The 25803-nt window shown below is 36.8% G+C and overlaps 1 protein-coding gene across 6 annotated transcripts in view; it reads left to right on the top strand.

Moving 5' to 3' along the window:
- Positions 1-25803, top strand: part of CNOT2 (CCR4-NOT transcription complex subunit 2) — a 116338-nt gene that overhangs the window by 79033 nt on the left and 11502 nt on the right. For 5 of the 6 annotated variants that reach the window (XM_039344488.1, XM_039344484.1, XM_039344483.1 and 2 more), the window contains 13 exons: positions 799-921; positions 2591-2657; positions 5793-5940; positions 6819-7001; positions 8626-8705; positions 11101-11226; positions 13090-13214; positions 14224-14344; positions 14434-14590; positions 23230-23291; positions 23401-23450; positions 24698-24798; positions 25401-25545. In XM_039344488.1, coding sequence (XP_039200422.1) covers positions 811-921; positions 2591-2657; positions 5793-5940; positions 6819-7001; positions 8626-8705; positions 11101-11226; positions 13090-13214; positions 14224-14344; positions 14434-14590; positions 23230-23291; positions 23401-23450; positions 24698-24798; positions 25401-25545 — 1476 coding nt within the window. In that variant the 5' untranslated portion in view covers positions 799-810. The remainder of the gene's footprint in view (positions 1-798; positions 922-2590; positions 2658-5792; positions 5941-6818; positions 7002-8625; positions 8706-11100; positions 11227-13089; positions 13215-14223; positions 14345-14433; positions 14591-23229; positions 23292-23400; positions 23451-24697; positions 24799-25400; positions 25546-25803) is intronic. The other variant, XM_039344489.1, reaches the window with a different exon arrangement.

Below are 25803 nucleotides of genomic sequence, written 5' to 3'. Positions count from 1 at the left end.
GGTAAACTGGGCAAAATTTTGCACACGTATCTCCATTACTCATCAGCAAAGTAGATGCGATAGTTACCTTCAGTAGCATGTTATAAGAACATAAGATGATTAGAATGCTTATACATGTATATATGTTATGTTTGTTGTCTAATAACCTAGGTTCTAGGTTATATTAGTTCTATAATATAAACGCAATACAGAGAAGCTGTTAAAAAGTAGTAAAAATCCAACAACCAACCAAATATTAAAAGTAACAAAATGCACAAATAGCCTACTAACTGCATATGATGGGTTTTTAAAAAATGCATACAAGTATGAGTACTTTTAAAAACTGTAGCTAAAGAATTAAATTGCTTCTTACTGTAGAATTTGGTTTGAAAGAAACTTATAGACAGTTCTATAGAGCAATTTTTCATGGGGTTTTGCTTCTAGTTTCAATTTAGCTATGGTTTATCGTTCACATTTAAAACTGGAACAATGGTAATATAACTATAATTTAGGGGGGGAAAAAGCCTGAATCATGAAGTCTGAAATTGCTTATCTCCATTATAATTAAAACTAATTTCTAGAGAGGTGAAATGAGCAAATCTGATTAGTTGAACATAAAACAAGACCTTGTGGGTGTTACACTGTTACAGAGTTCAAAAACTGAAAGTTTGTTCCTATAATGTTAAGACATACAGAAATACATTACGTTAGACCAAAGGTGCCTAAATGTATACAAATATAATCTATGCAACTTGAATACCTAGGTTTTTTATTCTATAAATAATTAAAGGGAACAATGCTGTATATATTATCATCTAGGTGACAAACAGCATGTTTGGTGCTTCAAGAAAGAAGTTTGTAGAGGGGGTCGACAGTGACTACCATGATGAAAATATGTACTACAGCCAGTCATCGATGTTCCCACATCGATCAGAAAAAGATGTAAGTTTTTTGTGCATATTACATTTAATTTTAAAGTTTAGGCTTAATGAGAGTAGGTTTTTGTAATATACAGAATTACACCCCACACATAGACAGACAAACACAATTACTTTTACTATACCACACACTTTACAGAATGGTGGCGCAGTAGTTAGAATGCATTATTGCAGGCTTACTCTGCTACTGCCAGGAGTATGATCCTGACCAGCTCCAGGTTGATTCAGCCTTCTTTTCTTCAGTAAAATGGTCTGTAAATGAGGACCCAGATTGTTGGGGGCAATATGCTGACTCTGTAAACTGCTTAGAGAAGGCTGTAAAGCACTGTGAAGCAATATATAAGTCTAAGAGCTATTGCTAAGTGCCATAGTTACTGCTCTTACTCTTACAACAGCAGAGCACTCTGCAAATTTGTAAAAATATAGCATGGTTGTATTATTGAAGATACTATGTTCTCAGTTACTGGATAACTTTCCTCAGTGGCTTTGTATAGGTACAAGGAAGAAGGGGGATGGAGTTTTGACTCAAATGCTCTCCAGTAGTAGTCCTACAAATAGGACTGCAAACAACATCTCGATTTCCTTTCCTACTGTCCCACTTTAGCAAGTAACAATTGGTAACAAGTAACAAATTCAACTTAAGATATCTAAAACATCTAAAGGTAGCACTTGTATTATCTGTGTGTAAAATTAATCAGTTTGGGTATCTAAGGATTTTTACACTACAAGTAGTCCTTGACTTAAGACAATAATTGAGCCCCAAATTTTTGTGCTAAGCTAAACCTTTGTCAAGTGAATTTTTCCCCATTTTATGACATTTCTTGTCACAGTTGTTAATTGAATCACTGCAGTTGTTAAGTTAGGGTTGTTGCTTCCCCATTGACTTTGCTTGTCAGAAAGTCATAAAGGGGGATCACATGAAACATTGCAGCTGCCATAAATATGAGTCAGTTGGTAGGCACCTGAATTTTGATCACATGAACCATGGGGATTGCTGCAATGGTTGTAAGTGTGAAAAATGGTCATAAGACACATTTTTAGTGCTGTTGTAACCTTGAATAGTCATTAAATAAACTTATAAATCGAGGACTACCTGTATTAAATTTCTTCAGTTACTTGAACTGATGATTTGAGGCCTGAAGCCAAACTGAAATTATAATAGGCTTTCTCTGAGTGCATATGTAGCTGGCTGGCCATCATTTTTTTCTATTACTTTGCTCAAGAAAGTGATATTTATAACAGGATACTAGTTGTTCACATCCTGAATGTTCAGGGAACCCCAAGGACAGAACAAACTGCAGTTTCTTTCACAGCAGTGGGCATATAATGAACAAAATTCCATTTAATAATAAGAGATTTTATTTTATTTATTTGTATCCTACCTTTATTATTTTTACAAATAACTCATGGCAGCAAACATATCAAACGTTCCTTCCTCCTGTTTTCCCCACAACAACAACCCTGTGAAGTGAGTTGGACTGAGAGAAAATGAGGTCACCCAGCTTTTATGGCTACCATACTCCTTGGTTTAATTTAAAAGTCCCTCCTTGTCACATAATGCCATAATATCAATGTTCAACAAATTATAGTGCTTATCTTTAAAGTGTTTAATATTTCATAACCACTACATTTTATCCTTGACTAATTTGTTTTACATTTGATTTCCAATTTAGATGCTGGCATCACCATCAACATCAGGTCAGCTGTCTCAGTTTGGGGCAAGTTTATATGGGCAACAAAGTAAGAAATCTATTTTTATAATAGGCCAATGGTTGTATGTGTTTGTAAGTTACCTTAAATTAGATTCATTTAATGTAGCCTTTTTTCTATTGATACAGTTTTTAAAGCTGTTCAAAGTGTTTTAAAAAGATAGAGTGTTGGAAGTCCAGCACAGCTGCTTTGAAAACTATCTTCAGTTATCTGTACATATATATCATAGTCAGCTGTTTTGCTTTGTCAGCAGAACTGTTCTTGTGTGCACACGTGCAGACAACTAGAAACAAGTTTCAGAGCAGATGCAGAAGTGATCCAAAAACCACTACTATTTTTGTGCTTTGAAGACAGGTGTTTCGCTCTTGTTAGCATGCTTTGCAAAACACCTCTTTTAATTGCTTTGTACATCCTTAATAATTTCAGTATAACTGCATCTTAAAATATGATGCAAACTTTTTTCCTATAATATGCTTTCAAGCCATTGTTTCAATTGAGGGCATTAAAAATGAACAATTCATAAATAGCTTTTTTAATTTTAGCACTTGTACAGAACATTCAGTTGTTCATATTAGATTCCTATCACTTAAGTTACTGGAGAATAAATAATAATACTAGATTATGTTTTAGACTTTGTCTAACTTGCTGTTTCAGTTTATGTTGTCAATATTTCACAAAAAATCTTATATCTGGCAGTATTTTTTTTCTATAAATGAATAGCAAACTTTTATTAGTTCAAAGGGAATATTCATGAATCATATTCCAGGAAGAACAATATCCTCTTGGATTTTAAATAAAAAACATCAGTACCTAGGGTATTATTTTGCTGGCCCCTTCCTTATAATAAAATGGCTCAGAAATGTTTCCAGATATGGGTAAATTTTAAACTGCTCCTAAATTATTTCTGCTTCTGTTTAAGAATTTCTGTGTACATTATTAAGTCTGCAACTATCCTACATGGCTCTCTAATTGAACTGTGAAACTGAAGGTTTTCTTATTTGTATGTTTATATTGCAGCTCTTGACTAGGGTGCTTTAGGAATCCTTACAATTCCAAAATGCCAGTTAAGTGGCTCCTCAGAATGCCTTGTTTCTCTTGTTCATATTCATGTGTAGGAGAGCATGGTAATATATTTTAGAAATTGCCTTTTTCTCTCAGACCTGTGAACTGCATGGAAGACTAGCAGAGAATAGAAAGTCTGGTCAGAGCATTCAAGGGGAAATTATGATTTTGACGTATAAAGTGATAGCTCTAAGAATTGTTTACAACAAAGAATAATCTTATCCCTAGCAGCTGAACTTAACATCCAAAGCTGTTGGGGAGCTGAACTCTCAGATACAGATAAATGAATTTGCCCCTTTAGACCAGGGGTCCCCAACCCCTGGTCCGTGGACTGGTACCAGGCCACAGCACACCAGCAACCGGGTTGCACAAAGAAGCAAAGCCCCATCCATGGGACGCAGTCAGCACACAAAACCACGCCCCCTCCGGTCCGCGGAAAAACGTCTCCATATGTAACCGGTCCCTGGTGCCCAAAAGGTTGGGAACCTCTGCTTTAGACAGTGTTGGCAGTGTTCTCTTCTCATTTATAGAGAAGGTAATATGCATAACATTTTTCATTATACCAAATAACTAACACACACACACACATACACACACACGTATATATATGTGCGTGTGGGTATATGTATATTAAAATTTCAAGACAAATAGTGATAGTTGTAGTCCTTCCCATCTCAGCATTGATAAACATTTCATCTTATTTATCCTTTGTTGTATGCTGGCTTGTATTGGTATAAATATCTATAGTATTACCTTAAATAGTACTTTATAGTTGTCTTAAAATAGAGCATAAAAAGTCATTCTTTTTTTAATTGCTTATTCTGCATAAGCCGATTTTTGAAATATGTTCTTGAAGTCTAGTTCTAAATTCTTTGTCCTGTTTTGGATATTAGGATGAGCAATATATTAGATGTTTTTATTTACTATTGTCTATAATATTTTCATGTGATCTTCTTTTTGTCTTACACTCAAAGGTGCACATCCATGAACATAAATAGACATCTTTCATATATTTAATACATAAAAAACTGAAAGAAGGAATATGTTTTTAAATATTTTAAGAAAGCAATTTATATATTTCTGTAACTTTTGATTAATATGAATAGTTTGATTTGTTACATAAATTCAAATGTAGTTTTGGATCACAAATGTATATTGCCTTGTCTATTATTTTTCTGTCTCCAAAAAAGCAGACTATATGATACATAAGCTACTAAATCTCAGATCCCACCAGGAAATCTTCATTTGGCCTTTGTAAATTGAGATTTTAAAACATAGCTTGCATCAAAACTAAATGTTTATATTTGTGACCAAAACACAGCACTGTCCTACTCATATTACTCAGGAGAACATAGGGGAAGAGGAATTTCACATCTGTTTCTCTTCCTTTCTCTTTGTTTCTTCCCATCTTATAACTCCCATTGCCTTTCCCCTCTCCAGAAGCTCCCTGAAGAATTATTTTAAGGGGGAAATAGAAAAAACCATTATGCCAGCAATATCCATTCCACTTGGAGATGGACACCCATTGTATTAATTATTAGTACAAAATAATACATTTGATGCAAGTCTACTGTCATTGTTTAGTAAGTTGGCATAGATTTCAGCTGTGACTGTTATTGGAGTGTAAGTGTTATATCTACTAATAAATGTTGGAAATGCAAAGTTGTGTTGTACTCTGCAAACTATCCTTATCTTTAGCAATTGATTGTTGATAATTGATAATCAACAATTAATTAAACAATATTTAAAGTATGAAGTAGATTATTGACTAAGAAGTTTAGGGAATTCCTCCAGACATAGAAACTATTTAGCTTGGATTCGTTTATTTTTAAAAAATATTTTTGATTCTCAAGTGTTTCTGGGGAAAAAAACACTAAACTACATATTTAATCCATAATCCTCCTACTCGAAAATCCTTTCATTTAATAAAAAATAAAGTTTGGAAATAGAAAACAGTGAATTTAAAAACTGTTTTCATAAAATGGTGGTCTGCTTGTTTATTTTTTTTTAAATATTTATTAAGATATTTTATTGTTAAAGCAAACAGATAAGATTATGCCTTAATTTTCTCCATTCCCCTTCTTCTGATTTTTTTTTCAATAGGTGCACTAGGCCTTCCAATGAGGGGGATAAGTAACAATACCCCTCAGTTAAATCGCAGCTTATCACAAGGTACTCAGTTACCAAGCCACGTAACACCAACAACAGGGGTACCAACAATGTCACTTCACACGCCTCCATCTCCAAGCAGGTATTTATTGATAACAAATACTTCTCCAGGACATTTTCTATTATACTGTTTTATTTCCTTAGAAGTAGTTTGCATTCTAGATATTTTGAAATAATGAACCAGATGTTTGTTTCCTGGATTGTTGCTTCTGCTTTGCGAACATGTAGGACAAAAACTTCTAATGCAGTATTGGTTCTACTACAGAAAATAATGTATACATTCTGTTGAGGTAGATAGGTGGATACCTTTTAGGAAAATCTTGCAGCATTGATAGAATAGTTGCTTGGCGAGTGAGCAACTATATAAATTTAATAAGTAAAATACATTTTATATAGCAAACAAAAGTGTTATTGTTGGCATTACTTGATAGTCTCTCATTCCTCAGGATTCCAAATTCAAGTAGGAATTGTAATTTTGTGCATTAGCCTAGAGGTTCTCAGACTTTTTTGAATTTCAGTGGCCCTGGCGGTTTCTTACCAGAAGCTTAGGGCCCTGCAGTGAACTTATTAACAGTTCTATTTATTAAGTAATAAAATATCCCAGTGAGTTTGCTGCAGCATCCTGGGGCACCATAGGGCACAATCTGGGAACTGCAGTATTAGCCTATTAAGCCCATACTGTTTTTTCCAAGTCAGTATAGAGCTTTCCTAGAACATAAGAATCTTGAGCACTAATTTTTTTAAAAAATATACGAGCCTAATTGAACTTGGGAATTGTGTGAATCTGAAATTCACACAATTGAATGATACAAATAATAAAGATGGGCAACTGGTGGTCTTCATTATAAAATAACTCATTTCATGTATATATAAAATGTCCACTTAGAAACAAATTGGCTTGGACAAAGTGAAAATAATGATATGCTGACATACTTGTTATTGTTGTATCATATTTTTCAGGGGTATATTGCCTATGAATCCTAGAAATATGATGAACCACACTCAGGTTGGTCAGGGCATTGGAATTCCCAGCAGGACAAACAGCATGAGCAGTTCAGGTTTAGGCAGTCCTAATCGAAGTTCACCCAGCATAATCTGTATGCCAAAGCAACAACCCTCTCGACAACCTTTTACTGTGAACAGGTAAGATAAGTATATCCCATGTTATATAAGGGGCATTCAATCACACAAAGAGCTTCCCTTTTCATTCCTATGCACACTACGTTTCTGATAAAGAAGCGGAGCATATTTCAAGATTTACAGCAGGCAGGTACATTGTATTTTGCTATGGTTTCATCACTGGAATGATATATTTTTAGTTCTGAGCAAAGTCCTCATGTTTTACAAACTAACCTTCTTTCCAATTTTTTTTTGCTATGTCATATGTGACTTTTGAAGCCTGTTTTGGATTAGATTCTCTATTTTTTTTTTCCAATCCGAGCTTAAAAAATTTTGGGGAAAAAAGGCAAATATTATATAGGAATTCATGGTCTTAATTTTTCTTCTTTTAGATCCCTTAAGTAAAAGGCAGGTTTTTCCTGCCTTATATTGACTCAGTATATCAGTCTTTGTTACTTGTTGACTGAAAATAGCATCTATTAACATTTGTTTAGGAAAATATCTGTATCAAATACAATGTTTCTAAGAAACAGGTGAATGGTGTTAGAGTTACTCTTGTTTCTTAATACTTTTACCGAGAGTCTCTAATAAGTTGTGAATTTACCAATTGGAGATCCATTTTCAATTAAAGTAATTAAATTAATATTTGTGTTGCATCTGATCTGTTATGAATGACAAGCAAAGGTGGCACAAATAAACCAGTGGTATATTCCTCTTGAATTGGTTTTTTATATAAAAAAGAAAGGGTTAAATGAAAAAAATAAACAGTTGGTGACAGTGAGAAACAGGAAGAAAGACAAAGTGGAAATAGCATTATGCTTATGAATTATATGAGATGTGACAATAAGAAAGTGTCTTCATTGTTTGCAAACCATGTGAAGATTGTGGTACACAAGATGATACGTACTGTTGTAACTTCCTGAAGAATTTTGGATTTCTTTGATTCTTAAAGGCTTGTGGGGCTGATCATGCTTTACATATCTTCAGAGCTACATTTTACCTTCAATTCAATTCTGTTTTGTAACAGATCAGCAGTATCAGCCCAACATTTTTTAAATAACAGTTTGTTTCAAACAATGGTCTTGGAATACACAGTGTTATTTTTTAAATGCTTTATATCTAATTCAGTTTATATTTCTTTGCATCTTTTGGTGCATTAAACATAACAATATGTAGCTATGTCCTGTTAAGAGGTCATAATGGTGAGATTATATTTCCTGGATCACATTTATGGGCGACTCTTCCATCAGGCTCTTATCTGTGTTTGGGATATAGTCATTAAGAGTTCATATCAGCCTATTTCCAGTTTAGAAAAGAGAATTTAATTTCCATTTGGAGTCAGTAACTCACTTCTTATTTTAGCCAGAGTGTTTATTCATAAATGAGAAGCAATTGCTTCCAACCATATGACCACCACTTATTGCTGGTTGGCGCTATTATCAAGCCAAGCTATTCTTTTATGTTATGTTTAAACTGATTCATTGAGAAGGAGTGAGCATATAAAAAACAGACAACACGGGTAATATGCTAGTTTTGTATAATTTTTTCATCTCCTGCAGGTCAAAATAAGGTGATCTATATTTATTTAGAGGATTATTTAGAGGATATATGTCAACTTTCTTTACTCTTCTGTTTTTGTTTATGTTAGCATGTCTGGATTTGGAATGAACAGGAATCAGGCATTTGGAATGAATAACTCTTTATCAAGTAATATTTTTAATGGAACAGGTAAGCCTATTTTAAATCTTCATTCTTTAGGGTTTCCTTTGGTAGCTTATTTTGTGTGTATTTTATGTTCCTTTCCCAGTATTTGTATAGATGTTCATGGTCTTCAGTAGACTTCATTTTCATAAGTGAAAGAGGAGATTCTCCCAGTTTCTCCAAAGCCCCTTGTGTCCTTTGCCCTCCAGTTTTAATTATGAACCAAATCCACTAATTCATATGTGGTCATAGATGTTCAGTATCTGCAAAACTGAAAAAAGTAGAATGTAAGTGCTGGAATCACAGGCTTTTTAGATTTATTTATTAGATACCTATATAGCTGCCCAGCTCATTTGATTATGTTACTGGGCAGTATACAATAATAAAACCAAAGGCAAATTCAAATTACAATTAAAACCTACAATTTAAGCAAAAAAAGTGTCTGCTTATTCCCAACCAGTAGATATTCTCACACTAGTCAGGAACAGAGAGGCCTAGAGTGTATATCGTGTAGTTTTTGGATTACAACTATTTGTTGGTTTTCATAGATTTGGAAAGGATAATTGAGGTCATTTATTCCTATGCTTGCTTAGAGCAGGATCTGCTAAAGCATTTCAGACAGATGCTTATCCTGCCTCCAGCGAGGAGAACATACAACTTACTGGGGCAACTATTCCACTGGTTCACAGTTCTTACTGCCAGGGAATTTCTCGTAATATTTAATCTGACTCTCCTTTCCAGTACTTTCAAGTCATTGATTCAGATCGTGTCTGAATATGGGATAATAGATTTCCTCTTTAGGAACCTGAAGACTGTTATTATATACTTCAGTCTTCCCTTCTGTGGGCTAAACATGCACAGTTTTTTTTAACTGTTCCTCACAGGGCTTGGTACTTTCATCATCTTAGTGTCCTCTGATGCACTCCCATATATCAGTCTTTTTTAAAAAAACTGTGACGCCCAAAACTGTGCAAAATATAATAGTGTACTTCTCCTGATCTGGACTACATGCTCTTGTTAATACATTCCAAAATAGCATTTACCTTTTCAGCCACACTTCATCACACAGCTAGCTTATGTAATATATCTATTAGGTCTTTTTCACATGAAACTTTCCCATCTTACATTTTTGTGCCTTTCTCAGATGCAAGTTTTTACATTTCTTCCTGTTAAATTTCATCCTCTTTATTTCTTATTCAGTGTTCAAACCTGTTTAGATCTTCTCTTTCTCTTCTGAAGTATTAGCCATTCCTTCTAGTTTTGTGATATCTAAAATTTTGATCATCATTCCCTCAATTTCATCTAAGTCATTAAAAAATGTTGAAAAGCCCATTGTCCAGCACAGAGCCTATTTGATACTACACTCCAATCTAATATAGACATAATGAAGGCCTAATTTCCCTTCTGAAAGAAGACACATACATAATATGAGCTAAGATGTTCTGCCTTCTCTCCATCATCCATCACCAATTTATCTTGCTCACAGCAGACCTAACTTTGCCTTTTTGTTTCCGATGTATAACCCATTCCCTTTTTGTTGTTTGAAGTATTTCCTTGCAAGTCTCAATTCATTCTGCACTTTAGCCTTTCTGTCACATTCCCTACAGTTTCTGGTAACTGACTTGTATCCTTCCTTACTGCCATCCCTTCCACTTTCTATCCATATCCCTTTTTCTTTTCAACATTTAGAAAGTATAAATGTATCCACATGTACTCTTAAGATGTCTCCAGTTTTTCCTTCTGGTACAAATTGTTTGTAATTGTGCCTTCGGTATCTTGTTTAGTAGGATTTCCCATTCTTTCCAGACACTTTTCTCCTCAGAATTTCAAGCCTGATCCCTCCTACCTTCCGTCTGAATTCAAGAAATCCAGTATACAAGTCTGACTCTTCTCTATTCCTCCTCCCCTTGATATCATGAACTCAAGGATAACATGGCCATTTTCTCTCAAAGTTCCTGTCACCTTCACTTCTTCAATTCCTCTCTGTTGGTAAGGATTATATCTGGGATATCATACCCCTTTGTTCTTTATACCATCTTCTGACAAGTGAAGTTGGCAGCAAGATAGGACAGGGATTTGTTGGACCTCTGATTCTTGGCATAGATAGATTTCTAGCAGATATAAGCATATTTGAACTCTCCTGTTTTCCATATCATGTGCATCTTTTTTGTTCACCTGCTTACACAAAAGGTAATACTCACCTTTCAAGCTTGTTTTAGAGGACTAAAACGCTACTTATTCTTTCCTTCTCTCTCCTTTAACCCATCTTTCTCCCAAGCTACAAGTATCGTAACTTGGAAGAAATGGAATATAATTATCATTAAGTTTCTACAGAATTGTCTGTTTATGATATGTATGCATGGTTCTACAAATATATTATTGGACGTTTATAAACTTGAAAACAACATGTATTTTCTTTTAGATGGCAGTGAAAATGTTACTGGACTGGATCTTTCAGATTTTCCAGCACTAGCAGACAGAAATAGAAGGGAAGGAAGTGGAAATCCAACTCCATTGATAAACCCTCTAGCTGGAAGGGCACCCTATGGTGAGTGTGAATCTGGTGGCTTTGCAGAATTTGATCATATGATATCTTAGGCATAAAAAACAGCTCTTGCTGAACTTAAACTTTGGCCTCATGTTGTTATTACTTAATCTGTCTTTTGCCTGAGAAATGAAGGTTCCTAAAAGAAAATTGTCTGTAGGTTTTTCAGCTGCCACCCAAAATCTGTTTGCCGATAGTAAACACATAGAACTGAGTGGAATTTGGAACAGACATGAATAAAATGGTGAGGGTTTATTTTAGTATCTTTATTCTTTTCACCTTTTCTCAAAATTTTCATAACCCAATTATTTATTTGGTTTATACGGTTTCCCATCATATGCGTAACTCTGGGTAGCACCCAACTTTTAAGTAAATAAAAATATATACATACATTTCTAAAAATGTATCAAAAATAAAACATACAGCTGTCAGAGAATCATAAAAAACCTTCAACACAACCAGGGCATGGGCTCTGTCACATACCTGGTGCCTCAAGTTTGAACCATGTCTTCAGGCCTTACAAAAGGCCAGCAGGGTGGAGGCCAACTTAATCTCATAAGGAATGATGTTCCAGAGTCAGATGCCATGGCATAAAAGGATCTTTTTCAAGATCTTGCTGTCTGACACTCCTTGGCCGATGGTGCCCAGCATGTCTCTTCTCCTGGAATGTAGGACACGTAGAAAGAAGAAATGGTTTGGTAAGTAACTCACCCCCAAGCCATGTGGGGCTTTAAAGGTGACCCCAGCACCTAGAAAACTAATTTGGTGTAGTAGTTAAGGCACAAGGCTAGAAACCAGAAAACTGAGTTCTGTTTCCACCTTAGGCCCAAAACCAGCTGAGTCACTTTGAGGCAGTCACTCTCTCTCTCAGCCCTAGGAAGGAGGCAATGGCAAACCACTTCTGAAATTGTGCCCAAAAAATTGCAGGGACTTGTTAGAGAAACAATAGGAGTGAAATCTAGATGTTATCATGGCATAGCTATATTGACTAGTGGTGATAAAAGTAGGAGCCCAGAATATATTAAGATCCTATTGTAAAGCATATGAAATACTAAAAGGTAAATATAAATAGTTTTTCTTTTTCTCCTCAAGGAACAGTAACAGAAGGCAAAGACTTAGAATAAGGAACAAGCTAATTTCAGAATAAGAATCACACAGTCCTCTGAATTTACAAAGGTTCAGCATAAGGAGACTAGGCTAATATAGCCTTTTGTCCAGCTCTATCTTGTATATCCCATATGCATGCACAAACTATACCTTTGGTCTTAGATATACTTAGTTTTAGTAGTTCAACTATTTATTTATTTTCTTACAGTTTTATGCCTGTATTTAGTTATTATAAATCATTAGTGCAATTTGGAATATTACAAATGATTTGAGTATATTTGAGTAAAAATGTAACAAATATAACAAAACCATTTTGAAAAATAATTAACTGCTAGTGCTTTTTAAAACCTAATTCATACATTTACATTAATTGTATATTTTTCTTTAAAAATCTTGTTGGCTTCATAGCTAAAGATTATAATAATGTTTTTGACTGTTCAAAGAAATAAAAAACTAAATAGTCAATCTATGTATCTAAATTCATTATTGTTTCTACAAACAGAAGGTTTGAAATGGATATTACTTTTTCTATATTTATTAAAGTAAAATCATATGCTAGTAAAAACTTTAACTATCAAATTGTACATTTTTATTTACTCAATTTCTGTCTTTTTAATTTACAAATATTTTGAGGCTTACTTTCAACATGAAAATTAAAATCTATAATAATAAAATAATACAAATAAATTGAAATAAAATGAAAATGAAAACTATTACAATTTAAATAATTCAGTGTGGTGTATTTATCTTCCAATATAGTTGGGATGGTAACAAAACCAACAAATGAGCAAACCCAGGACTTTTCAATACACAATGAAGATTTTCCAGCATTACCAGGCTCCAACTACAAAGATCCAACATCAAGTAATGATGACAGTAAACCTGTAAGTTTGCCTTAATTTAAAGAGAGAACAATTTACACGCACGCGCACACACATGTATGTATCTATGTATTTATCTTTAAGAAGGCAGTTAGATCATGGGTGAGAGCCTTAGCCATGAAAGCCGGCTGGGTGACTTTGGGCCGCTGACTCTGTCTCAGCCCAACCCACCTCAGAAGGTTGTTGTGGAGAAAATAGGAGGAGGAAAGTGTGTTGGACCTGTTTGCCGCCTTGAGTTATTTGTAAAAATAATGATGGGAAATTAATAAATAAATAAAGCAAACTAGTCCTTCTTGTCCATCCATATCAAATAACAAGTAATTAGCAAAATTAGGGACAACATTCTTCAAATGCAGTGCTATATTTGCTAATGGAAATTGCCCAATTTCCATTTGCTTCATTTCTGGTTAAAGGGAAGCATTCAGAGAAATACTTTAGGATAGCAATTCTCGTAGTATGGACTGGGGACTTCTGGGGGTCCCCAAGACCCTTTTGGGGTCTGCAAAGTCAAATAAATATATTAATATTTCTTAATTTTAAGTTCTAATACAGTACTGTTAGTAGATATAACCCATGTAAATCTAAGGTCTTCAGAGTCCGCAATCATACTTAAGAATTTAAGACATGTTTGGCATGTCTACCTTAGCTGTGCATGGCTTTGCACAGAACCTAGATTAGAAACCTATATGTCAAATGGTTGTACACCATCTCCCTGAACAGAACTTTAATATTGGGAGGACTGAGGTTTATTGTCGTTAAAACCATTAGTGATCCCAGACAATATTTTTTATCTGCTGTCCCGCTTGAATTGTACATAATGGACAAGCTGTTTGTTACTAATAATGTATTGATACATGAATGATCTCACTTCACAAGTCTATATAAATATACCAACGTAAGGGAGAGAATTCTTGGAGGATGCTCTTTTGTAAACACCAGATAACTAAATTAGCTGGTCATGTATTTTTAAAAATATTTTTATACTGATTTTTTTTTCTTTATACCGCTTAAGAATTTGAATACATCAGGCAAAACATCTTCTAGTGCAGATGGTCCAAAATTTCCGGGAGATAAAAGTTCAACAACGCAAAACAATAACCAGCAGAAAAAGGGGATTCAGGTGTTACCTGATGGTATGTTTGTTAAACCTGCTGTTTTTTACTAATGTTTCAGAAGACACTGATTCTCTATTTAGATAATACTCTGATTTATGTTTCTGTAGGTCGGGTTACCAACATTCCACAAGGGATGGTGACAGACCAGTTTGGAATGATTGGTTTGTTAACATTCATCAGGGCAGCAGAGACAGACCCTGGCATGGTACATCTTGCATTAGGAAGTGACTTGACAACTTTAGGTCTCAATCTCAATTCTCCCGAGTAAGTGTTTTCAAATTAATATCATTATTTAATATAAATTACTAGCTATAGTATCTTTGAATATTCCAAAATATGTACTAAAGTAAACTAAAAATGTAATTATTGTAAAATACGCATTTATGCAGTTAGCTTCAGGATGTTAATATGTAATTCAACAAGATTTTAATAAATTTATTTATTTATGAGACTTATATATCGCCTTAAGTGCAAGCACTCTCTAAGTGGTATACACCAGTAAGCAATGTATGTTTGTGTGTGTGTGTGTGTGTGTGTGTGTGTGTGTGTGTGTGTATGTATGTATGTATGTATGTATGTGTATATATATATATGTTTTCTGAGGTTTTCGCGGGTATTTGTATATAGGTCTTTGGTTGTTCGGGTTTTCTCCCGCGTAAAATTGGAAGTGTCTTGGCAACGTTTCGACGAAGTCACATTCGTCATCTTCAGGCTGGTGTTTTTAGCTTCTTGCTTTGAGCAGCAATGTGTGGTTTTAGCTGTTTCTTCCTTTTAACTGCCAGTGAGGGTATGAACTGATTGGGTGGGAGCTTGGCTGTGTTCTGATTGGGTGGAGGTGTGTTCTGAATGGTTAGGGGCTTGGCTGTGCTCTGATTGGCTGGGGGAGTGTTCTGTTTGGTTGTGCTCAGGTTAGTCTGAGTTGCAGAGGGGTTTAAGATTTTGGGGTTAGGGAGTCGTTTGTCAATAAGGGCAGGTTTCCAAATGGCTGGTAGGCGGGAGGTATCATCTCGCTTGTTCATGCTGTGTGGGCGTTTTTCTATCTCGATGGCTTCTCTGATTATTCTGTTATTAAAATGTTCACTTTTGGCAATGGTTCTGGTATTTTTAAAGTCAATTTCATGTCCTGTGGCTTTAAGGTGTTGGACCAGGGAAGATGTTGGTTCCTCTTTTTTGACTGAGTTCTTATGTTCTTCAATGCGTGCACTTATTCTTCTGTTGGTTTGTCCGATGTATGTGGTGGGACAAGTGGTGCATGGGATTTCGTATACTCCTTGATTTTCTAATTCAATTTTATCTTTGGGGTTTCTAAGGATGGTGGATATTTTTCTGTTTGTGCAGAATGCTGTTTTGATGTTGTGTTTATGGAGGATCTTACTGATTCTGTCTGTGGTGCCTTTTATGTATGGGAGGAGGGCTTTGCCGTTTTCTTGTTCTTTGTCTTGGATTTTGGTGGGGGTTTCTTTTTGGATTAGGTTTGTAATCTTATTTCTATGGAATCCATTGGATGTTAGTACATTGGTGAGAGTGTGTAGACTCTCACCAATGTACTAACATCCAATGGATTCCATAGAAATAAGATTACAAACCTAATCCAAAAAGAAACCCCCACTAAAATCCAAGACAAAGAACAAGAAAACGGCAAAGCCCTCCTCCCATACATAAAAGGCACCACAGACAGAATCAGTAAGATCCTCCATAAACACAACATCAAAACAGCATTCTGCACAAACAGAAAAATATCCACCATCCTTAGAAACCCCAAAGATAAAATTGAATTAGAAAATCAAGGAGTATACGAAATCCCATGCACCACTTGTCCCACCACATACATCGGACAAACCAACAGAAGAATAAGTGCACGCATTGAAGAACATAAGAACTCAGTCAAAAAAGAGGAACCAACATCTTCCCTGGTCCAACACCTTAAAGCCACAGGACATGAAATTGACTTTAAAAATACCAGAACCATTGCCAAAAGTGAACATTTTAATAACAGAATAATCAGAGAAGCCATCGAGATAGAAAAACGCCCACACAGCATGAACAAGCGAGATGATACCTCCCGCCTACCAGCCATTTGGAAACCTGCCCTTATTGACAAACGACTCCCTAACCCCAAAATCTTAAACCCCTCTGCAACTCAGACTAACCTGAGCACAACCAAACAGAACACTCCCCCAGCCAATCAGAGCACAGCCAAGCCCCTAACCATTCAGAACACACCTCCACCCAATCAGAACACAGCCAAGCTCCCATCCAATCAGTTCATACCCTCACTGGCAGTTAAAAGGAAGAAACAGCTAAAACCACACATTGCTGCTCAAAGCAAGAAGCTAAAAACACCAGCCTGAAGATGACGAATGTGACTTCGTCGAAACGTTGCCAAGACACTTCCAATTTTACGCGGGAGAAAACCCGAACAACCAAAGACATATATATATATATATATATATATATATATATATATATATTATATATATATATATATATATATATATGCCCCCAACAATCTGGGTCCTCATTTTACCTACCCTGGAAGGATGGAAGGCTGAGTCAACCTTGAGCCGGTGAGATTTGAACCGCTGACCTGCTGAACAGTCAGCTAAAGTGGCCTGCAGTACTTCACTCTAACTGCTGCGCCACCTCGGCTCATATATTATTCAAATCAGGAATAATAATATTATTTTATGAATAATAATATTCATAAAAATAATTTAACACATCAGAAAAACCACAAATTTATGATATATCTCTGCAGCTGTTGACAGTATAGTCTATGATTATTTGCATTGCAGAAAAACTTTATAAAGTCTTACATCTTTCATATTTAGTTTTAATATTTGTTTTATTGGTTTACATTGAATTTCATATTACTTATCAGATAACAGTATGAATTGCCTAATCATATTGGTATATGGAAAAAACCAATTAAAATAGTTAAATAAGCTGTTCTGGAATGGAAAAGTAGTCAGTCTTATATCATATTCCTATTGGTGAATAATAATCAATGATTTTTTTAAAAATAAATAAAATGATTTCTTTTTTATTTAAATCAGATTTTTTTTATTTTTATCAAATTTATTTTAATAAAATGCTTTTTGGAGTAAAACTCTATCTAAATATAGTTTTCTATTTAAGATACATTAATAATTTAGTTTATTCAGCATGAAATGGAGCTTAATTATGTAGCATGAGGCAATATATTTTGTAACTCGTTCAATGAATCCAAGCTTTACAAGCTAAGATAACATGCACTGCATTGATGCATTTACACAATTTCACAGTAACCATGAGATAAATCATAAAAAAAAAGTTCAGGAATATTCTTTTAACCTATTGTTTTGCAAATCTATGTACACTACAAACTGTATGATTTGAAGACAAATGCATCTGTACCAGGCTCTAAGTGTTTTAATTAAATAAAAGAATTTGAATAGTTCTCCAACTATCATGTTTCCCCAAAAGGAAGACCCAGTCTGACATTATTTTTGCCTCCAAAAGTGTCATTAGGTCTTATTTTGGGGGAATATTTTTTGTGCTTTCTTCGTGTGTCACCCCCACAGAGCATCTGCCCAGCGGCATCCACCACCAACTCTCCCATGCTTGCACTGTGACTGGGCAGCACAAACCTCCCCTGCCGCCTTCTTCCACCACCCCTCCATCGCCACCACTAGAGAGAAAAGAGAACGGGGAGGAGAGTGGCTCTGCACAGCAATGCAGAGCAGAGAAGAGCACTTGCTTGCCACCCACATCACCCCATGTCTCCTTTTTCCATTCTGGAAATAGAGTTTGGCGCACCACTGCCCAGCTCCTCTCTCTTCCCGAAAGCATTTCTTAACTAACCTGCTTTATAGCTCTGGCGCATTTCTCTCCTGCAGGGAAACGCGAGATCTTTTTTTTTTTGTCCCTGAGAAGTTGGAAGGTCTGACTGAACTTTTTTTAGTCCCACAAACTCTGGCCACAGGAGAGTTGGTGGAGTAGGAGGAGGAGGCTGCTGTTGGGCAGATGATCTGTTGGGCAAAGTGTGAAGTGCAGCGGCAGCAGAGCCTTTCTCCATCACTTTCCCCTGGCTCCGAAACGGCAGAGGGGGACCAGGCCTATCACGCCCAACCTCCATAGCATGATAGTCTGGCTTGGGAGGGGAGTGAAAGGGAAGGTCGCCGAGCAAGGAGTGACCTGGCTGGGGGGCCCTGAAATAAGTAGGTATGGGACAGCTCCATCTCCTCCCTCACCTGCCTTGCCTTGTTGTGGCAGCAGCGTCGTGACACACGCTCTCCTACCCCATTGTGGCAGTGAGGTGGGACGGAGTGGACTGGGTCCTAACTAGGGCTTATTTTGGGGATAGGGCTTATATTAGGCTCACCCCCCAAAAAATCAGGGTAGATCTTATTTTTGAGGTAGGTCTAATTTTGGGGGAAACACAGTATGTGTGATTAACCTAAATTCAGTTCTGATATCACTGTTTTACTAACCTGACAGTTTATTATTCTAAATAGGAAACCTTCATTTTGTTTGCAAATAATAATATTAAAGATTCTAATTACCAGCAAGAATGAGTCCTTATATTTAAAGAGCACCTGTCATTTCAGATCCATCATGGCAGTGCCTGTTAGCGGGCATCCACTCACCTGCTGCCTGCCATGTCCCTCACCTTGTTGTGTCATTGCCGCATCACCAGCTGTCCCATTAACGTGAATGGGACCATCAGTGAGTCAATAGCGGGTCAGAGGAGGAGCCGCTGCAGGACAGAGATAACAGTTGCTCTTTAAAAATTATGATTTAAATCGAGTTGATTTAAATCAAGCCTTTTTACTAGTGATTTAAATCATAATTTAAATCATTTAAATCATGATTTAAATCAAATCCACCCTCATTCCTATACAGATAGCAATAGCACTTAGATTTATATACCACTTCACAGTGCTTTACAGCCCTCTCTAAGCGGTTTATACAATCTTATAACAATCTGGGTTTAGTTGACTGACCTTGGAAGAATGGAAGGCTGAGTCAACCTTGAGCTGGTGAGAATCAAACTTCTGGCAGAATTAGCCTACAATACTGCATTCTAACCATTATGGCACCATGATTAAATGCTTAGTTTTCATTAATTTGAGAAAAGAGTGCTTATATAATCCAATTTACATATAATGGGGGAAAGTTTATGTTCCACAAGTCACATATACTTTCTGAAATCTCTAACTTTGTGCAGTTGATATTTAATAGTTAACTGACCAATAATACAAGTTTTCTGCAGGTTGGAGTCCAGAGAAGCTAAAAAAAAAAATTGCCTTTGCATTTCTCAAAACTCCATTAAATGGACAGATTAGGGCAGTGATGGCGAACTTTTTAGAGATCAAGCGCCCAAACTGCAACCAAAAGCAATTTATTTATCGCCGGGTGGATGTGGCCCACTGGGTGTGCATGATTGCAGTGGTCACGGCAGACTGGGTGGGCGTGGCCACCTTGATGTTGCTTGTGGGGAGGGATGCCTGTGGGGGCCTGGCAGGGTTGGGAGAGATCCAAAGGGACTGTGGCAGGTGGGGCGGTGGGCAGGAGGCTTGTCCTGCGGGGTGAGGCGAGGCAGGGGGCAGGGCAGGGGTTAGGGTTAGGCCGCCACTGCTTTCCCCCCAGAATGGAGTGCCCCGCCACTGCTTCACCCAGTGGTGAAGGTGGAGTTTGGGAGGCAGTAGCAGGGCGTAGCCCAGCAGCAGCAGCAGCAAAGCTTGTCCTCCCCACTCAAGCGGCCACCAGCAGCTCCTCAGCTCCATCCGAGCTCTTATTGTTTGAGTGCAACCCTAACCCTACCACTGTCAAAGGAAAAAACTGGAGTCTGTGTGCGCTCCTGCCTTGTCCATATCAGCCAGGCTCTCCATGGCGTGCTACAGCTGATCAGAAGCGCCGCCACCAAAAACAGCGTGTCTGCTATGTGCTTACCCATCAGCCGTGCTCTCCATGCCTCAGATCAGCTGCAGCGTGCTGTGGAGAGCAAGGCAGATGCGGGCTAGGTCGGCTCACAAAGAGACTTCAGTTTTTTTGTCGGGGTTTCAGTGCCTGGCCGGCTTAGCCAATTTCCCTCTTCTCCCTGTTCTTCCTTCTCTTCTGCCAGTGGTGGGGCTTGGGGGATGATCAATCCCCATTTGTGGCATGGCCGCCAACCAATCACCTAAGAGGAGGGCAACACTAGCAGCCAATGCTGCAGCAGGGAAAGCGGAAGGCAATGCCGCCCACCAGACTCGCCTGGCGGCATGGTAACTGCACTTCTCAGCTCCAGGAAGCCTGTGCAATGAAACCTTGATGGTGAGGACTGTGGAGCACTTGCTGAGGGAGCTGCTGCCGGTAATGGAGCCGAGGAAATGGTCCGGGTGGGGGAGCTGCCAATGCTGCTGCCCGGAGGCTTAGCAAATCCCCCCCCCCCAAGCAGCCATGATTCCCTCTCCCCAGCCAGCCAGCCAGCCACCATCCCCTGACCTGCTCTTTGCCTGGCCAGGTGGCACAAAACTTCACCACTCTTCTCAGAGGCAGCAGCCTAATGGACCTGAGCAAGCTGCTGGCAGCGCCGGCCCAAGGCATGGGGGAGGAGGAGAATCTTCACTGCTAAACTCTTTAACTTCTTAAAAATTTATTTGATGTAGAATGTATATCCTTTTCTTTCTGCATCAAGTTAAACAGTCTGGTAGCGAAAATTCAATAGCGGGGGGAAATCCCAGTCTCATGCACGGGGAGTCTGTACCGCTTGCCTCCCCCTCCCCCCTTATGCCTCAGGCTGGCGCTGCCAGCAGCTCGCACAGGTCCATTAGGCTGCCGCCTCCACCCAGAGTGCCTGGCCCATCCAGCACAAAGGAGGCAAAATGGCTGACTAGCAAGCCCCGCGTAGAGGTGGTAGAGCACACCCATGCCCAGCAAGGTCACCCTGAGTGGGGAAAGCCGGATCTCTATTGGCGCCATGGCCCCCCAGTCCCTGCCAGGATTGCGTGCCTCACCCCTATCTCTGCTGGGCCTGGGCGGCCGTGATGCCGATGGGGATCTGGCTTTCCCCGCTTGAGGTGGCCTTTTGCCTGCTGGGCGTGGGCGTGCTCTACCACCTCTACACAGGGCTTGCTAGCCAGCTGCTTCACCTCTTTGTGCTGGGCGGGACTGCCGCTCTGGGCGGCAGTAGCCTAATGGACCTGCATGAGCTGCTGGCTGCAGCAGTGCGCATGCCCACAGAAATGGCTCTGCATGCCGCCTGTGGCATGCGTGCCATAGGTTCGCCACACGGGATTAGGGAAAGCTGGGAATTCAACCACAGTAATATTGCTTTACATCTTTATTACATTTTGTGTGATTTTCAGCCATGTAATTCCTGATCACAGAAAGGTTTTTAAATCCCCAAACATAAAATCAAAATATTTGGTGGGGAACTTAGAAATCATCTAGCTTAACTTTCTACTCAATGCATTATGTATTTAGCAAATGGCAATTTTACAGAAAGCCAAGAGTCTACTGCATCAGAGACAGTAGATGTTTGGCAGTCGATGGGACTCAGAAGCAGCTACCAAAACACTTTCGTGTCTTGAGGTATTAGCCAGGGGATGCCCAAATGGAAGCTCACCTCCCACTAAAGTAGTACCTGTTCATCTATTTGCATTTTTACATGCTTTTGAACTGCTAGGTGGGCAGAAGCTGGAGCAAGTGGTGGGAGCTTATCCTGCTCTGCAGTACTCAGATCTCGAACTTGGGCTTGCCAATAGTCATTCCCCCATTCTAACCACAGAGCCACCCCACCTCCCTACTCAGTGCATAATCCACTAGAACATTTTTTAACAGTTGATTATGTAGTCTCTGAAGATTTGTAGGGAAAAAGAAATCACCAAGTCATGTATGCAGTCTTTTTCACTAGCTGACAACATATTCAGTCAGGAAGTTATTTGTAATATTGCATCTAAGTTGTAGTTTTTACTCTCTGGCTCTGGTCATTCTAGCTTTGTATGATCTACAAACATGCTAAGTATTTTCCCATCTCTTTTATCCAAGTTAGTTAATAGAAATATTGAATAGTACAGGACCCAAGCAATAGTCCTGTAGCACTTGGAGACTTTCTTCCAAGTTAAAATGAAGCTATTAATGGGCACTTTCTGTGTCTCAGCCATTTGTGAGCCCAGCAAAAATTATTGTGCTCATATTTTATCATTTTATGAATAAAATGAGACTATCAAAGGTTTTGCACATGTATGGTATGCTTGCAGCATTCCTTTGATCCAATTAAATTTATATCAGATTAATAAACACAAATTTCATTCATGTTTTGATAGTTAATGCAAGCATATACATTTTTCAAATATTGAAATATTAATTCAGTTACAATCAAAACAATATGACATTATTTGTGACAATTATGATTGCCAAAAGTTGGCATTATGTTGTATTGAGGCAAATGAATAATGGCATCATTTCTTCAATGACAACATTACACCAAAATGTAGAATTATATTTAATTGCTTCGTCTGGGTTACTTTGGATTTAACAAAATTACTTGTTATTAATAAAGTATTGGTAGTATTGATAAGAGAGGATTACAGTATATAGAAATTAGTGAAAATAATTAAGACGTGTTGGCATATCTTTGTATACTGGGCATTAGGTTCTAATTTAATGTTATGTAAATATTGCTATAATATTCTATATTGTTTAAGATCATCACAGATTTCTTCTAGTACTGCATATTTTAAAATGTTTTCTCACATTTTCTAAACAATGTTTTGTGTTTATTTTATTGTATTATCTAATTCTTGGTATTAATCTAGATCCAGGTAATTTATTTAAGCTAGACGGTGTACAAACCAGCCTCTGTTTTTGTATTTGAAATAACAGCATTTTGGGAAGGAATAATCTTTCGCAGTTAAGTATCTTTTTTTTCTGTACAGAAATCTTTACCCCAAATTTGCATCACCTTGGGCTTCTTCACCCTGTCGACCTCAAGACATAGGTAAGGTTGATCGATTAATATATCTATATTTAACTTACTATACTCTTAATATTCTTGAAAATCAGTATCATGGATTAAGAATTAAATCACGTCTCATTCCCTTATCCAGACTTCCATGTTCCTTCTGAATACTTAACAAATATTCACATTAGGGATAAGGTGAGTATACTTTATGGTCCCTTAACAGAATACAATAGAACTAAAGAAAAATTCTCAGGCTGTTATATTTTTGACAATCTGTATATATAGTGGTATTAACATCAGATTGCTTGAATGAAGTGTCATTCTACAGTAATATTAATTTAATGAGTTATTTTTCAGTTGAAGATATATAAAATGCTAAAAAAAATCTATATAATTGCTAAATATTATTATTCCTTCTGAAACACATTTCTCCATTATAGTATGCATTTATTTTATATTTTAGAAAAGTTTGTTTAAAATATAAGGTATCTTAATAAATAGTTTTACATATTTTAAAAGTTTTATTAAATAAAATCACTACAGTTCTCAGTTTATATTTCGGGAGGATAGATGGACATTTTTATTAACATAATAAATTCTACTTTAACAGTATAATCAATCTATATATTGTACAGTTTTTGTATTTCTCTGAAAAAGTGTTACTATGTTTTGGAAGTGTGCATGATTGTAAAAAAAAATGGCAGTCTGATGGAATGCTCAAAACAATTTTATTTGCAGAAGATTTATTTTATCAAAAGCCAGAATTCTAATTACATACAGAATACAGAATTATAAGCATATGATAGAAAACAAATTCTAAAGTAAATTTTTTCTAATTCTTCACTCAGTTCTCCTAAATAGGTAAATTATAATAGGATACTTCGCACTCTAATGACTATATTATTGTCCTACAAGAAAAATATACACCTGGACAGTGGTTTATAATCCACATTCTCTTTGATCCTGTTCAAATATAATACAAGTATGGAGGCTGCTAGTCACCTCTACTTAGTTATGCCTGACAGAAGAATAGCTAAACAGACTGTGAAGTCTTTACCATTGGTTTGTCTGTTATTATATCAGTACTAAGAGGTTTGGTTTCAATCTCCTAACTGTCAAGAATTTTAAGTTGTATGTATGGTCATAATTCTGGTTTATTGAGAAATAGTACTTCTGGTTTAGGATTAATGCTAATAGGCAGAGAATTCCTGGTTTGTTTTACCATTCTTACTGGATGTAGATGTCAGAATAAACATTTGGGAAAATTTAGGGAAGCCAATTAAAAATGCTGGCAACCATTCTCTCTCTTACCAACTACATGGATGTATATGTGTAACATCAAAGAATTAATTCATTTCTGAGATCTTTATTTGTTAATCATCTATTATCAATATAAATAAAACTTACATTGGATTTTGAAAGTCTTTTTTTTTCCTTTTCAGTTGGCTGCAATAAAGCTTGGTCGCTATGGGGAAGATCTACTCTTTTATCTCTATTATATGAATGGAGGAGATGTATTACAACTATTAGCAGCAGTAGAGCTGTATGTCATTTTTTAGTGGATTTTATAAGAAAATATATGGTTTTTAAAATTATGAATAGCTTCCGTTTTAAAAACAAATAACCATAGTATGCTATCTGAAGGGGAAGTTCAAGCAACAACTATTCATTTTTTTAAAAAAAAAAAAAAGCTTCCAGTTGGACTTTCTTCTCTCATGCTTTACATGGTGCAGAACTCTTACATCAGGAGTATGGAATCTTTTAGACTAGTAAACATGTCTGAAGTTTAGAAAAGATTATTATGGATAATCGCAAAAAATGACTGCTATTCAGCAGGCTTCTCTATTTATTAATGGTCAGTTTTGATAAGTATTTCTTTTTTCTATAAAATTCCCAAATACTGTAAGGCAAGCAACTTCACTTTGAATACGTAAATATTTCCTTCAATTAATCTACCATTTAATTTAGGTTATTTGCTACAACGAAAATTACAGTATAAAAATATTTTTATAAGTTATGTGCACATAAAAGCACATAATATAGTTTTATAGGCAAAGGTATTTTGTTAATTCTAATTTTACTTTTTAAAAAATTTAAATCAGTCCAACTAATAGAATCTTCTTTTTCCTGATTGGATGACAAAAGATTTAACCGAGACTGGAGATACCACAAAGAAGAGAGAGTATGGATTACCAGAGCACCAGGCATGGAGCCAACAATGAAAACCAATACATATGAGAGAGGAACATACTATTTCTTTGATTGTCTTAACTGGAGAAAAGTAGCAAAGGTATATATATCTATATATATATTTGTTTTCTGAGGTTTTCACGGGTGTTTGTATGTAGGTCTTTGGTTATTCGGGTTTTCTCCCGCGTCAAACTGAAAGTGTCTTGGCAACGTTTTGACGAAGTCTCATTCGTCATCTTCAGGCTGGTGTTTTCGGCTTCGTTCTAGAAGCACGAAGCCAAAAACACCAGCCTGAAGATGACGAATGAGACTTCGTCGAAATGTCGCCAAGACACTTCCACTTTGACACAGGAGAAAA

This window comes from Crotalus tigris, unplaced genomic scaffold (assembly GCF_016545835.1).
Source record: "Crotalus tigris isolate CLP2741 ecotype Arizona unplaced genomic scaffold, ASM1654583v1 scf7180000017916.3911339, whole genome shotgun sequence".
Classification (NCBI taxonomy): Eukaryota; Metazoa; Chordata; class Lepidosauria; order Squamata; family Viperidae; genus Crotalus; species Crotalus tigris.
The sequence above is the reverse complement of the archived record's forward strand: the minus strand, read 5'-3'. Positions and strand labels throughout refer to the sequence as shown.